Here is a 13051-nt window from a genome sequence, read left to right as displayed (position 1 = left end):
GTAAGGATAAATTAAAAAATGTAATAACGCAATTGTATTAAGAATTAAATTGTCTATCAATCCCTGTCCACCCTATATTTTTTAGTCACGTTTATGAGTATTTATGTATAAGAGTAGATCACTGTCTAAGTGGCGCAAGGACATTTTCTGACCAGCTTGTCTACATTTCACATTGTCTAACCATGATTTTGGTGGCTAAATATAAACATTTGCGATCAAACTGTATATGCATGTTGTAATGTGATGTTACAGGAGTGTCATCGGAAGAATTCTGAGAAGGTTAGTGAAAAAATTAATATCTTTTGGCGATGTTGACTTTTATCGCTCACTTTGGCTAGAATCAATGCTGGGCTGCTATGTGGTATGTGCTATGCTAATATAACGATTTATTGTGTTTTCGCTGTAAGACACTTAGAAAATCTGAAATATTGTCTGTATTCACAGGATCTGTGTCTTTCGATTCGTGTATGCTGTGTATTTTTACGAAATGTTTGATGATTAGTAAGTAGGTAAACACGTTGCTCTAAGTAGTTTTTCTATTCCATTTGTGACGGTGGGTGCAATTGTAACCTATGCCATCTACCTGAAATATGCACTTTTTTCTAACAAAACCTATCCCATACCATAAATATGTTATCAGACTGTCATCTAATGAGTTTTTTTGTTGGTTAGGGGCTATAAATATCTTAGTTTAGCCGAATTGGTGATGGCTACTGGTGTTGGTGGACAAATAAAAGATGGTGGATTATGCTAATGTGTTTTTAGGTAATAGATGTACATCTTTACATATTGTGTCTTCCCTGTAAAACATTTTAAAAATCGGACATGTTGACTGGATTCACAAGATCTGTGTCTTTCATTAGCTGTATTGGACTTTAATGTGTGAAAGTTAAATATTTAAAAAAAAAAATTTTTTTGAATTTCGCGGCACTGGTTTTTCAGTGGGGGGGGGGGGGGGGGTGCCGCTAGCGCCACGCTGATCCTAGACAGGTTAACTGCCACGGGCACTAGAATCTGATGAACTGGAGCAGAAGCGGTTGCAGGGGAAAGTTGATCAGAAATCTGCTTTATGGAAGTCATCATCTCCGACAGAAGTTGAGAATGTCCAGCCATTAAGGCCTCTTGCTGAACCAGAGCAGCTTCGTGGCGTTGGACAGTCCCCTCGTGGTGGGACAGGATGGAACAAAAATCCTGGGTACTGGCTGCCTCTGGGTTCATTATAATGGCTCAGTGTTTCTGTCAGGACCCGGTGCGAGAAACAGTCACTAATAATCGTCAGAACCCAGAAGATGAGGCAGACACAGCAGTACTAGAGATGGTGGTTTAATTAAAGAACAAAATCTTCAGGCAAAGAATCTAAATCCACAATGTCCAAACATAAAGCCAAGAAGCACAAAATGGATATCCTCCAAAATACAAAGAAACTCCAAAGTGGTAAAAACAGCAGGGAAAAACAAACCTCAGAAGTCTACTAAAAAAAATACACAAGAACTAAACCAGAGAACCTCTGGAAAATCCAATAAGAGAATCATATGTTCAGAACAAGACTGGGGCTGGGTGCTAACATACAAACACTGAGCAAAGAACTGAGGAACACACAGGGTTTAAATACTAACAAGGGAACGACATACAGGTGCAAACAATAATTAGAGCAAGGAAAAAACAAAAGGTTCAAAAAAGGTGCAATGGGGACATCTAGTGACCAAAACCAGAACAGTCCTGGCCAAAACCTGACAATTTTCCAGACAAGTACTTAAAACAACATGGCCGTTACTGACCAATAAGCATTTAATTGTGCGTGGTCTGGCACATAAATCAGTCACAGATATTCCTATTGTAATAAAACGTGGTACACATGTTCCAAAGATTCAACCTGTGTCAGCACATTCAGAACAACACAGTCAAGCTATTTTTATTTAACTACCCAACTCAGTTAAGAGCAAATTCTTAATTACAATGACGGCCTACCGGGGAACAGTGGGTTAACTGCCTTGTTCAGGGGCAGAACGACAGATTTTTACTTGTCAGCTCGGGGATTTGATATAGCAACCTTTCGGTTACTGGCCCAACGTTCTAACCACTAGGCTACCTACCAGCTATAGCAGGAACATGTTTATATCTCTTAATCTGTGTGTGTTTGACTGTGGATTTATGTGTGTGTGTAAAACGTTTCATTGTGAAACACTATCAATACTCCCGATGCACCTCTTCACGTACTACTAACACTTTTGGCCTCTTATAACAACTGTTCAACTCACTTCAACATTTATCAAAAATGAATAACAGTATGTCCCTCTCGGTCGCTGTCTCTCGCTATACCGCACCTGCTGTCTCGACCTCTGAATTCTCCACTATGAAAAGCCAACTGACATTTACTCCTGAGGTGCTGACCTGTTGCACCCTCTATAACCACTGCGATTATTATTTGACACTGTTGGTCATCTACGAACGTTTGAACAACTTGAAGAACGATCTGGCCTTAATGGTAATGTACTCTTGTAATCTCCACCGGTCACCGCCAGAAGAGGACTGGCCACCCCTCAGAGCCTGGCACCTCTCTAGGTTTCTTCATAGGTTCCTGCTTTTCTAGGGAGTTTTACCTAGCCACCTTGCTTCTAGATCTGCAATGCTTACTCTTTGGGTTTTAAGCTGGGTTTCTGTTTAAGCACTTTGTGACATCTGCTGATGTAAAAAGGGCTTTATAAATACATTTGATTGATTGACCTAGCTTGAACCCTGGCAATGCTGCTTGCAGGTTTAATTATTAATATTATTATTATTACTACAGCTAGTATGAAAGTGTATTAAATCAATCATGGACAGACAGAAGAAACACATACACACTCTCAAGTTCTTGTCAGTTATTTTAAGCCAATAGTGATGAGAGAGTTAACGTGATCCAGAGAGACTGAAAGTCCAAAGTGTGTGTGTCAGCCTGTCAGTGTGCCTGCTGAAGTATACCCTCCACACTGAATAATGCATGCCGCTCATACATGTATTAACATCCTCTCACTCTGGGCACATGACCTTTGACCTCTGGCCTCACTGTGGGGCCATGGTGTGGCCGTGGCATAGAGTGACACCGTGGTCAGCTGGGAGGGTCTGGATCAGCCCTCTCTCAACCTGTTTGAGAGAGGGGTGATACCTCTGTGTTCTTACCTCCTCTGCCAAAGTTTCCTCGTTCCTTGGTACCTCCCAAGCCCCCATTTGCTGGCAGGTTGGTGGAGGGCCAGGAGTCAGCCAACCAGGGGAATCCTGGGTCACCGGCTTTCAGCAGACCAGGATGACTGTTTTTTAGAAAGATATAGAGAGGAGAGGGAGGGAGGGAGAAAGAAGGGATACATAGAGAGAATGGGAAAGAGGGGAGGGAATGTGAGATTGTTATTAGACAAACCTCTGGTGCTGTCTGAATCCCAGCAATATTATTCATTTTCTCACATGTTGTAATACCGACTGCTTCAACAACAAATTGCTGTGGAACCTCATTCAGCATATCTGCTCCTCTGGAGCAGCCTGGAGCAGAGGCAACAATAAACAAGCAAACAGAGAGACATAAAAAACTGACAAGTCCACAAATCAGTGCTGGGCTTTAGCGCCCCTAACACCCCCTGGAGAAACGGACCAGGACTAAATGCACAGACATTAAATCAGTTTTAGAGCCCAGCACTACAGAAATTTCCATTTTAAATGTAGAATCATGGAGGGCCTTCTGGCGGTTAGTCTGCCAGCCCGGGGAAGTTGGGTAGTGTCTCCATAGCAACACACACGGCAACACTCATAGGATGGTTTGGTGAAACCACCCCTCCCATATTGCACAGGAAATTGGCAATTTCACTCCATTGTCTGAAATAAATACAGAAATACTTGTATCTTGTTACTAAGAGTTGAATAAGGAACATATATAGGATCTAAATTTGACCTGTATTGTCACAGCAAAATAATCCTGCAGCAACAGGATTTGAACCTTCAGTGTCGCTTGATGAGTGGTTAGGTTGCCATGGTCGATGGTTAGCTGGTCAAAATGAGGCTACATGAAACGTGGAATACTGTTAATATAATGTGTTTGTGTGGGTTTTCAGTGAATTTATGTAACTCACGAAGCTCATCTGCATTTCCTGCAGCTCAAGAAAATTCTCAGCAACAACAGAGTGATCAAATTAAGATACTGTATCTATATTTTGAACAATTTATATCCGTGTTTTACCCTATTACCTTATCTAGCTGTTGGTTTAAAGAGAGGCTTCAGTCACATGCCTCACATGCCTTTGTTTGCATTTGGTTAATTAATGCAGTAGTCCACAAATGCATTTCCCTGTGAGCCAAGCCTGCCAAGTGCTCAGGGAATTGTACACATCTGACTTGTGATGGCTTTAAAGGTGTTTAAACAAGAATGGGCGTAATTTCCATAAAAATCACACAGGCGTGTTCACACAAATTTACACAGACACACACACATTGAATAATACACACACACATGTGTGCGTGCACACACACACGCACACACATAGACAAATACAGTGAATTCGGAAAGTATTCAGACCCCTTGACTTTTTCCATATTTTGTTACGTCAGAGCTTTTTTCAAAAATGTATTAAATAAATAAAAATCCTCAGCAATCTAAACACAATACCCCATAATGATAATGACAACAGAAATACCTTATTTACATAAGTATTCAGACCCCTTGCTATGAGACTCGAAATTGAGCACGGGTGCAACCTGTTTCCATTTATCATCCTTGAGATGTTTCTACAACTTTATTGGAGTCCACCTGTGGTAAATTCAATTGATTGGACAGGATTTGGAAAGGTACACACCTGTCTATATTAGGTCCCAGTTGACAGTGCATGTTAGAGCAAAAACCAAGCCATGAGGTCAAAGGACTTGTCCGTAGAGCTCCGAGACAGGATTGTGTCGAGGCACAGATCTGGGGAAGGGTACCAAAACATTTCTGCAGCATTGAAGGTCCCCAAGAACACAGTGGCCTCCATCATTCTTAAATGGAAGAAGTTTGGAACCACCAAGACTAGAGCTGGCCGCCCGGCCAAACTGAGCAATTGGAGGAGAAGGGCCTTGGTCAGGGAGGTGACCAAGAACCCAATGGTCACTCTTACAGAGCTCTAGAGTTCCTCTGGGGAGATGGGAGAAACTTCCAGAAGGACAACCATACTTGCAGCACTCCACCAATCAGGCCATTATGGTAAAGTGGCCAGACTGAAGCCACTACTCAGTAAAAAGCACATGACAGCCAGGCTTGGAGTTTGTCAAAAGGCACCTAAAGACTCTGACCATGAGAAACAAGATTCTCTGGTCTGATGAAACCAAGATTAAACTATTTGACCTGAATGCCAAGCGTCACATCTGGAGAAAATCTGGCACATCCCTACGGTGAAGCATGGTGGTGGCAGCATCAGGCTGTGGGGATGTTTTTTAGCGGCAGGGACTGTGAGACTAGTCAGGATCGAGGAAAAGATGAAGGGAGCAAAGTACAGAGAGACCCTTGATGAAAGCCTGCTCCAGAGTGCTCAAGACCTCTGACTGGGGTGAAGGTTCACCTTCCAACAGGACAACAACCCTAAGCACTCAGCCAAGACAACGCAGGAGTGGCTTCGGGACAAGTCTCTGAATGCAGAGATTTCTCCCAAAGCCACTCCTGCGTGGTCTTGGCCGATTGCTCAGTTTTTCCAGGCTGCCAGCTCTAGGAAGAGTCTCGGTGGTTCCAATGTTCTTCCATTTAAGATTGAAGGAGGCCACTGTGTTCTTGGGGAGCTTCAATGCTACAGAAATGTTTTGGTACCCTTCATCAGATCGATCGGGACAAGTCTCTGAATGTCCTTCAGTGGCCCAGCCAGAGCCCGGACTTGAACCCGATCAAACATCTCTGGAGAGACCTGAAAATAGCTGTGCAGCAAGGCTCCCCATCCAACCTGACAGAGCATGAGAGGATCTGCAGAGAAGAATGGGAGAAACTCCCCAAATATAGGTGTGCTAAGCTTGTAGCGTCATATCCAAGAAGACTCAAGGCTGTAATCGCTACCAAAGGTGCTTCAACCAAGTAAAGGGTCTGAATACTAATGTAAATGTGATATTTCAGTTTTTTGTTTTCATAAATTGTATATATATTAAAAAAAAAATGTTTTTGCTTTGTCATTATGGAGTATTCTGTGTAGATTGATGAGGAACATATTTGTTTACATTTTAAAATAAGGCTGTATGTAACCTGACAAAATGTGGAAAAAGTCAAGGGGTACGATTACTCTCTCAAACACACACTTGTTGACACAGGCAACACAACACAGTTTATTTTAGTGTATTTTTTTGCTATATTTGTTTCAGCTCAGGACTGGATCTGCCTGCTCAGGTGTGACAAAGTAGAGAAATAGAGAGGAAATAGAAAAAACACAAGACAGCAGAGAGAGAGAGGACAACCCTGATCCCTAGCTGCTGTGGGAGCTCTCTTCATATTCTCACTGAATCAGTGCCCAATGATATTCAGCCAATGATATTCAGAGCTAGGTATCTCTCTGCTCTGTAAGGCAGACCACACTAGACTAGCTCTAGAAGACAGGGGTGATCTACATTCTTATACTGCCAGTGTCTGTAAGCATTAATATTAATTTCACTACACCTGCGATAACATCTGCAAAACTGTGGATGCGACCAATAAACTTTGATTTGATCTGTCTGCCTGCAAGCATGCCTGGGGTTCAATGGGACTGGGTTGTCCCCTCTCCGGCCCCTCTCTCCTGGGTCATTATCACTGTACATCGTTACATATGCTTGCATTCTGGAGGCGTGCCGTGAGCCTCGCCGTAGCCTGTCTATCGACAGGCAAATTCATCACCCCCTGGAAACGCCGCCACCGGCACCTCTGCACAGGATGAACGAGCCAATAAAAAAACCTGCTCTGCATGCATTAATCGTTTCTGATCATTTCACGGGAGTGATTGATGACTCACACAATCGATACATCAACGCACGTGTTGCACCAGGATGAATAAGTGGAGGAGCGTTGGAACATATAAGAAGTGAATTCATATTCCAATGACTTTGTGCCCTCCATGAAGGTTGATCAAGTTCCATCATCACACTAACATCTATGTCGTTCCACAAGGGATGTACCATCACTTCTAATGTTTATTTGTTACTGTAAAGCCCATGGCATGACAATGTGTTTGAGTGATGGGAGGGTTGAGTGACTTAATAAGGATTTTGATTGTATTATGGAAAGGTTTTAGAGGTGTGGTCCTCACCTTCCATTTCCAATCAGGCCTCTGTCTCGTTGGAATGTCACTGTGGTCCAACCAGAGAGAGATGGCAGGGAGTAGAGAGAGAGAGAGGGAAGAATTTTAATCAGAAGAGTTCTTTGTTAAGATTGAATGTGTTTCAAGCTGTTATATATTTTTCTCATATATATTCTCAAAATATATTCTAGCCCAATATCCAAAGTTAGGTGACAAGACAGGACAAATGGTCAATACCTGCACGGGTAAAGGTGAAGGACTGAACTGCAAAACAAAAAGACAGAGAGTGTGTGTGTGTGTTAAAAGCCTGTCGACACTCGACACAGTCGATGTGACATCAGCATAAACAAACATGAACACAACCACAGACATAAAAAATATGCAAACACCATCCTTTTGACAATGGTAGTGACATTTTGATCAGGAAAAATGTGACACAAGAATAACTAGAGTATGGAGGTTGGCTGGATGAGAAATACAAAGCAGGCAGGAAAAAGTAGACAGAAACATGTAACTGGATATTGAAGATACATTTGCTCTGAGAGGGGTGGGATCAGAGGAGCAGCGATGGTGAATAAAGTAAATCACTATTGAATTAGGTAATCAACATGGTTTCCACACCAGCCACTGAAGCATGGTGATAGCAATACACATTATAATGAGAATAGTCCAGAGCTACATGCTACCCACCCATCCCCCAGAAGGCCAATCGAAAAATAAGCATAACTAAATCTGGAAAATGCATTTACGGCTAATGTGTGAACATGGGTCACGGTTCCATAATGAAAGGGAATGTGAATTACTTATTTGAAATGAGTGTATTTGAGTTTTAATGTGCAGTTTTGATGGGATTGTGTTTATAGCCGATGCATATAGGTGCACAATGGATTAAAGCAAATATGACTTATTTCCGTCTGAGCTGAACATCTCTACCTTTGTTCTGCATTAAATGATATACCATCGAGCCAAAACACCTCTGTCTCTCATCTCTGGGATTCCACTTACTCACACTAGACACATCCTCTAAAGGCAGTTGGGAAAGCTAGTCTACACTGTGTTTGCATAGTGTGTCTGATCTCTGTTGATATTACTCAGGCCTGTGTCTGTAACAGTACATAGTGTGTCTGATCTCTGTTGATATTACTCAGGCCTGTGTCTGTAACAGTATATAGTGTGTCTGATCTCTGTTGATATTGCTCAGGCCTGTGTCTGTAACAGTATATAGTGTGTCTGATCTGTGTTGATATTACTCAGGCCTGTGTCTGTAACAGTACATAGTGTGTCTGATCTCTGTTGATATTACTCAGGCCTGTGTCTGTAACAGTACATAGTGTGTCTGATCTGTGTTGATATTACTCAGGCCTGTGTCTGTAACAGTACATAGTGTGTCTGATCTCTGTTGATATTACTCAGGCCTGTGTCTGTAACAGTATATAGTGTGTCTGATCTCTGTTGATATTACTCAGGCCTGTGTCTGTAACAGTACATAGTGTGTCTGATCTCTGTTGATATTACTCAGGCCTGTGTCTGTAACAGTATATAGTGTGTCTGATCTCTGTTGATATTACTCAGGCCTGTGTCTGTAACAGTATATAGTGTGTCTGATCTGTGTTGATATTACTCAGGCCTGTGTCTGTAACAGTATATAGTGTGTCTGATCTCTGTTGATATTACTCAGGCCTGTGTCTGTAACAGTATATAGTGTGTCTGATCTCTGTTGATATTGCTCAGGCCTGTGTCTGTAACAGTATATAGTGTGTCTGATCTCTGTTGATATTACTCAGGCCTGTGTCTGTAACAGTATATAGTGTGTCTGATCTGTGTTGATATTACTCAGGCCTGTGTCTGTAACAGTATATAGTGTGTCTGATCTCTGTTGATATTACTCAGGCCTGTGTCTGTAACAGTATATAGTGTGTCTGATCTCTGTTGATATTGCTCAGGCCTGTGTCTGTAACAGTATATAGTGTGTCTGATCTCTGTTGATATTACTCAGGCCTGTGTCTGTAACAGTATATAGTGTGTCTGATCTCTGTTGATATTACTCAGGCCTGTGTCTGTAACAGTACATAGTGTGTCTGATTTCTGTTGATATTACTCAGGCCTGTGTCTGTAACAGTATATAGTGTGTCTGATCTCTGTTGATATTACTCAGGCCTGTGTCTGTAACAGTATATAGTGTGTCTGATCTCTGTTGATATTACTCAGGCCTGTGTCTGTAACAGTATATAGTGTGTCTGATCTCTGTTGATATTACTCAGGCCTGTGTCTGTAACAGTATATAGTGTGTCTGATCTCTGTTGATATTACTCAGGACTGTGTCTGTAACAGTATATAGTGTGTCTGATCTCTGTTGATATTACTCAGGCCTGTGTCTGTAACAGTATATAGTGTGTCTGATCTCTGTTGATATTACTCAGGCCTGTGTCTGTAACAGTATATAGTGTGTCTGATCTCTGTTGATATTGCTCAGGCCTGTGTCTGTAACAGTATATAGTGTGTCTGATCTCTGTTGATATTGCTCAGGCCTGTGTCTGTAACAGTATATAGTGTGTCTGATCTCTGTTGATATTACTCAGGCCTGTGTCTGTAACAGTACATAGTGTGTCTGATCTCTGTTGATATTGCTCAGGCCTGTGTCTGTGACAGTATATAGTGTGTCTGATCTCTGTTGATATTACTCAGGCCTGTGTCTGTAACAGTATATAGTGTGTCTGATCTCTGTTGATATTACTCAGGCCTGTGTCTGTAACAGTATATAGCGTGTCTGATCTCCGTTGATATTGCTCAGGCCTGTGTCTGTAACTGTCACGTTCCTGACCTGTTTTCCTTTGTTTTGTATTCATTTTAGTTGGTCAGGGCGTGAGTTGGGTGGGTTTGTCTATGTTTGTATTTCTATGTGGGGTTTTGTGTTCGGCCTGGTATGATTCTCAATTAGAGACAGGTGTGTGTTGTTTGTCTCTAATTGAGAGTCATACAAAGGCAGCCAGGGTTTCACTGGTGTTTTGTGGGTGTTTGTTCCTGTGTCCTCACAGGACAGTTGAAGGTTAGTCTCATTTGTTGTTTTGTAGTTTTGTAGTGTATTGTTTTGCTGTTTCCATTAAAAGATGGCTTATTTCCCTCAATCCGCATCTTGGTCCTATCCATGCTCCTTCTCGTCTAAGGGGGAGAACAACATTGACTGCCTTTACAGAAACACCCACCACAACAGGACCAAGCGGATTGAGGAGAGAGAAAAAGAACTAAGGCACTGGACACAGGAGGAATGGTCTTGGGAGATCATGGACGGAAAAGGACCCTGGGGAAGGGTTGGAGAGAATCGCCGCTCTCGGGAGGTGAAGAAGGCAGCCACAGCCCAGGAGCGGTGGATTGAGGAGGCAGCACGTATGAGAGGCTGGAAGCCCGAGAGGCTCACCCAAGAATTTCTTGGGGGGGGGCTAAAGGGGAGTGTGGCGAAGCCGGGTTGGATACCTGAGCCAACTCCCCGGGCTTGCCGTGGAGTAAGAGGGCGTCGTACTGGTCAGACACCGTGTTATGCGGTGAAGCGCACGGTGTCCCCAGTACGCGTGCTTAGCCCAGTGCGGGCTATTCCACCTTGCCGCACTGGGAGGGCTAGGTTGGGCATCGAGCCGGATGCCATGAAGCCGGCCCAACGTATCTGGCCTCCAGTACGTCTCCTCGGGCCGGCGTACATGGCACCAGCCTTACAGGTGGTGTCCCCGGTTCGCCTGCATAGCCCAGTGCGGGCTATTCCACCTCGCCGCACTGGCAGGGCTACGGGGTCCATTCAACCTGGTAAGGTTGGGGAGGCTCGGTGCTCAAGAGCACGTGTCCTCCTTCACGGTCCGGTATATCCGGCGCCACCTTCCCACCCCAGCTCAGTACCACCAGTGCCTACACCACGCACCAGGCTTCCAGTGCATCTCCAGAGCCCTGTTCCTCTTCCACGTACTCTCCCTATGGTGCGTGTCTCCAGCCCGGTGCCTCCAGTTCCGGCACCACGCACCAAGCCTCCTGTGCGTCTCCAGAGCCCTGGACGCACTGTTCCTTCTCCCCGCACTCGCCCTGAGGTGCGTGCCCTCAGCCCGGTACCTCCAGTTCCGGTACCACGCACCAGGCCTAGAGTGCGCCACGAGAGTCCAGTGTGCCCTGTTCCTGTTCCCCGCACTCGCCCTGAGGTGCGTTCCCTCAGCCCGGTACCTCCAGTTCCGGTACCACGCACCAGGCCTATAGTGCGTCTCAGCCGGCCAGAGTCTGCCGTCTGCCCAGCGGTGCCTGAACGGCCCGTCTGCCCAGCTCCGTCTGAGCCATCTGTCTGCCCAGCGCCGTCTGAGCCATCTGTCTGCCCAGCGCCGTCTGAGCCATCTGTCTGCCCAGCGCCGTCTGAGCCATCTGTCTGCCCAGCGCCGTCTGAGCCATCTGTCTGCCCAGCGCCGTCTGAGCCATCTGTCTGCCCAGCGCCGTCTGAGCCATCTGTCTGCCCAGCGCCGTCTGAGCCATCTGTCTGCCCAGCGCCATCTGAGTCATCCGTCTGCCACGAGCCATTAGAGCCGCCCGTCTGTCCCGAGCCAGTAGAGCCGTCCGTCAGTCAGGAGCCGCTAGAGCCGTCCGTCAGTCAGGAGCCGCCAGAGACGCCCGCCAGTCAGGAGCCGCCAGAGACGCCCGCCAGTCAGGAGCCGCCAGAGACGCCCGCCAGTCAGGAGCCGCCAGAGACGCCCGCCAGTCAGGAGCCGCCAGAGACGCCCGCCAGTCAGGAGCCGCCAGAGACGCCCGCCAGTCAGGAGCCGCCAGAGACGCCCGCCAGTCAGGAGCCGCCAGAGACGCCCGCCAGTCAGGAGCTGCCAGAGACGCCCGCCAGTCAGGAGCTGCCAGAGACGCCCGCCAGTCAGGAGCTGCCAGAGACGCCCGCCAGTCAGGAGCTGCCAGAGACGTCCGACAGTCCGGAGCTGCCCTACAGTCCGGAGCTGCCCTACAGTCCGGAGCTGCCGTACAGTCCGGAGCTGCCCTACAGTCCGGAGCTGCCCTACAGTCCGGAGCTGCCACTCAGCCCGGACCTGCCGGAGTCCCTCAGCCAGGACCTGCCGGAGTCCCTCAGCCAGGACCTGCCGCCCCTTATCCCGGTGCCGCCCCTTATCCCGGTGCCGCCCCTTATCCCGGTGCCGCCCCTTGTCCCGGTGCTGCCCCTTGTCCCGGTGCTGCCCCTTGTCCCGGTGCTGCCCCTTGTCCCGGTGCTGCCCCTTGTCCCGGTGCTGCCCCTTGTCCCGGTGCTGCCCCTTATCCCGGTGCTGCCCCTTATCCCGGTGCTGCCCCTTCATTTAGGTGGGGTTAGTGGGAGGGTGGTCATTGGGAGGGGGATAAAGAAGCGGGGATTGATTATGGTGGGGTGGGGACCTCGTCCACCGCCAGAGCCGCCACCGTGGACAGACGCCCACCCAGACCCTCCCCTAGACTTTGTGCTGGTGCGCCCGGAGTTCGCACCTTAAGGGGGGGGTTCTGTCACGTTCCTGACCTGTTTTCCTTTGTTTTGTATTCATTTTAGTTGGTCAGGGCGTGAGTTGGGTGGGTTTGTCTATGTTTGTATTTCTATGTGGGGTTTTGTGTTCGGCCTGGTATGATTCTCAATTAGAGACAGGTGTGTATTGTTTGTCTCTAATTGAGAGTCATACAAAGGCAGCCAGGGTTTCACTGGTGTTTTGTGGGTGTTTGTTCCTGTGTCCTCACAGGACAGTTGAAGGTTAGTCTCATTTGTTGTTTTGTAGTTTTGTAGTGTATTGTTTTGCTGTTTCCATTAAAAGATGGCTTATTTC

At 46.1% G+C, this 13051-nt stretch overlaps 1 protein-coding gene across 5 annotated transcripts in view; it reads right to left on the bottom strand.

Annotated features, from left to right (window-relative positions):
* The window catches only part of LOC129815255 (roundabout homolog 2-like), a 237940-nt gene that overhangs the window by 17464 nt on the left and 207425 nt on the right, over positions 1-13051 (bottom strand). For 4 of the 5 annotated variants that reach the window (XM_055868890.1, XM_055868899.1, XM_055868917.1 and 1 more), the window contains exons 18-20: positions 7482-7508; positions 7254-7293; positions 3160-3287 (exon numbers count right to left, since the gene is read on the bottom strand). In XM_055868890.1, the coding sequence (XP_055724865.1) occupies positions 3160-3287; positions 7254-7293; positions 7482-7508 (195 nt within the window). The remainder of the gene's footprint in view (positions 1-3159; positions 3288-7253; positions 7294-7481; positions 7509-13051) is intronic. The other variant, XM_055868907.1, reaches the window with a different exon arrangement.

This window comes from Salvelinus fontinalis, chromosome 2, assembly GCF_029448725.1.
Source record: "Salvelinus fontinalis isolate EN_2023a chromosome 2, ASM2944872v1, whole genome shotgun sequence".
NCBI lineage: Eukaryota > Metazoa > Chordata > Actinopteri > Salmoniformes > Salmonidae > Salvelinus > Salvelinus fontinalis.
Note: the sequence above shows the minus strand (reverse complement) of the source record. Positions and strands in the feature narration are given on the sequence as shown.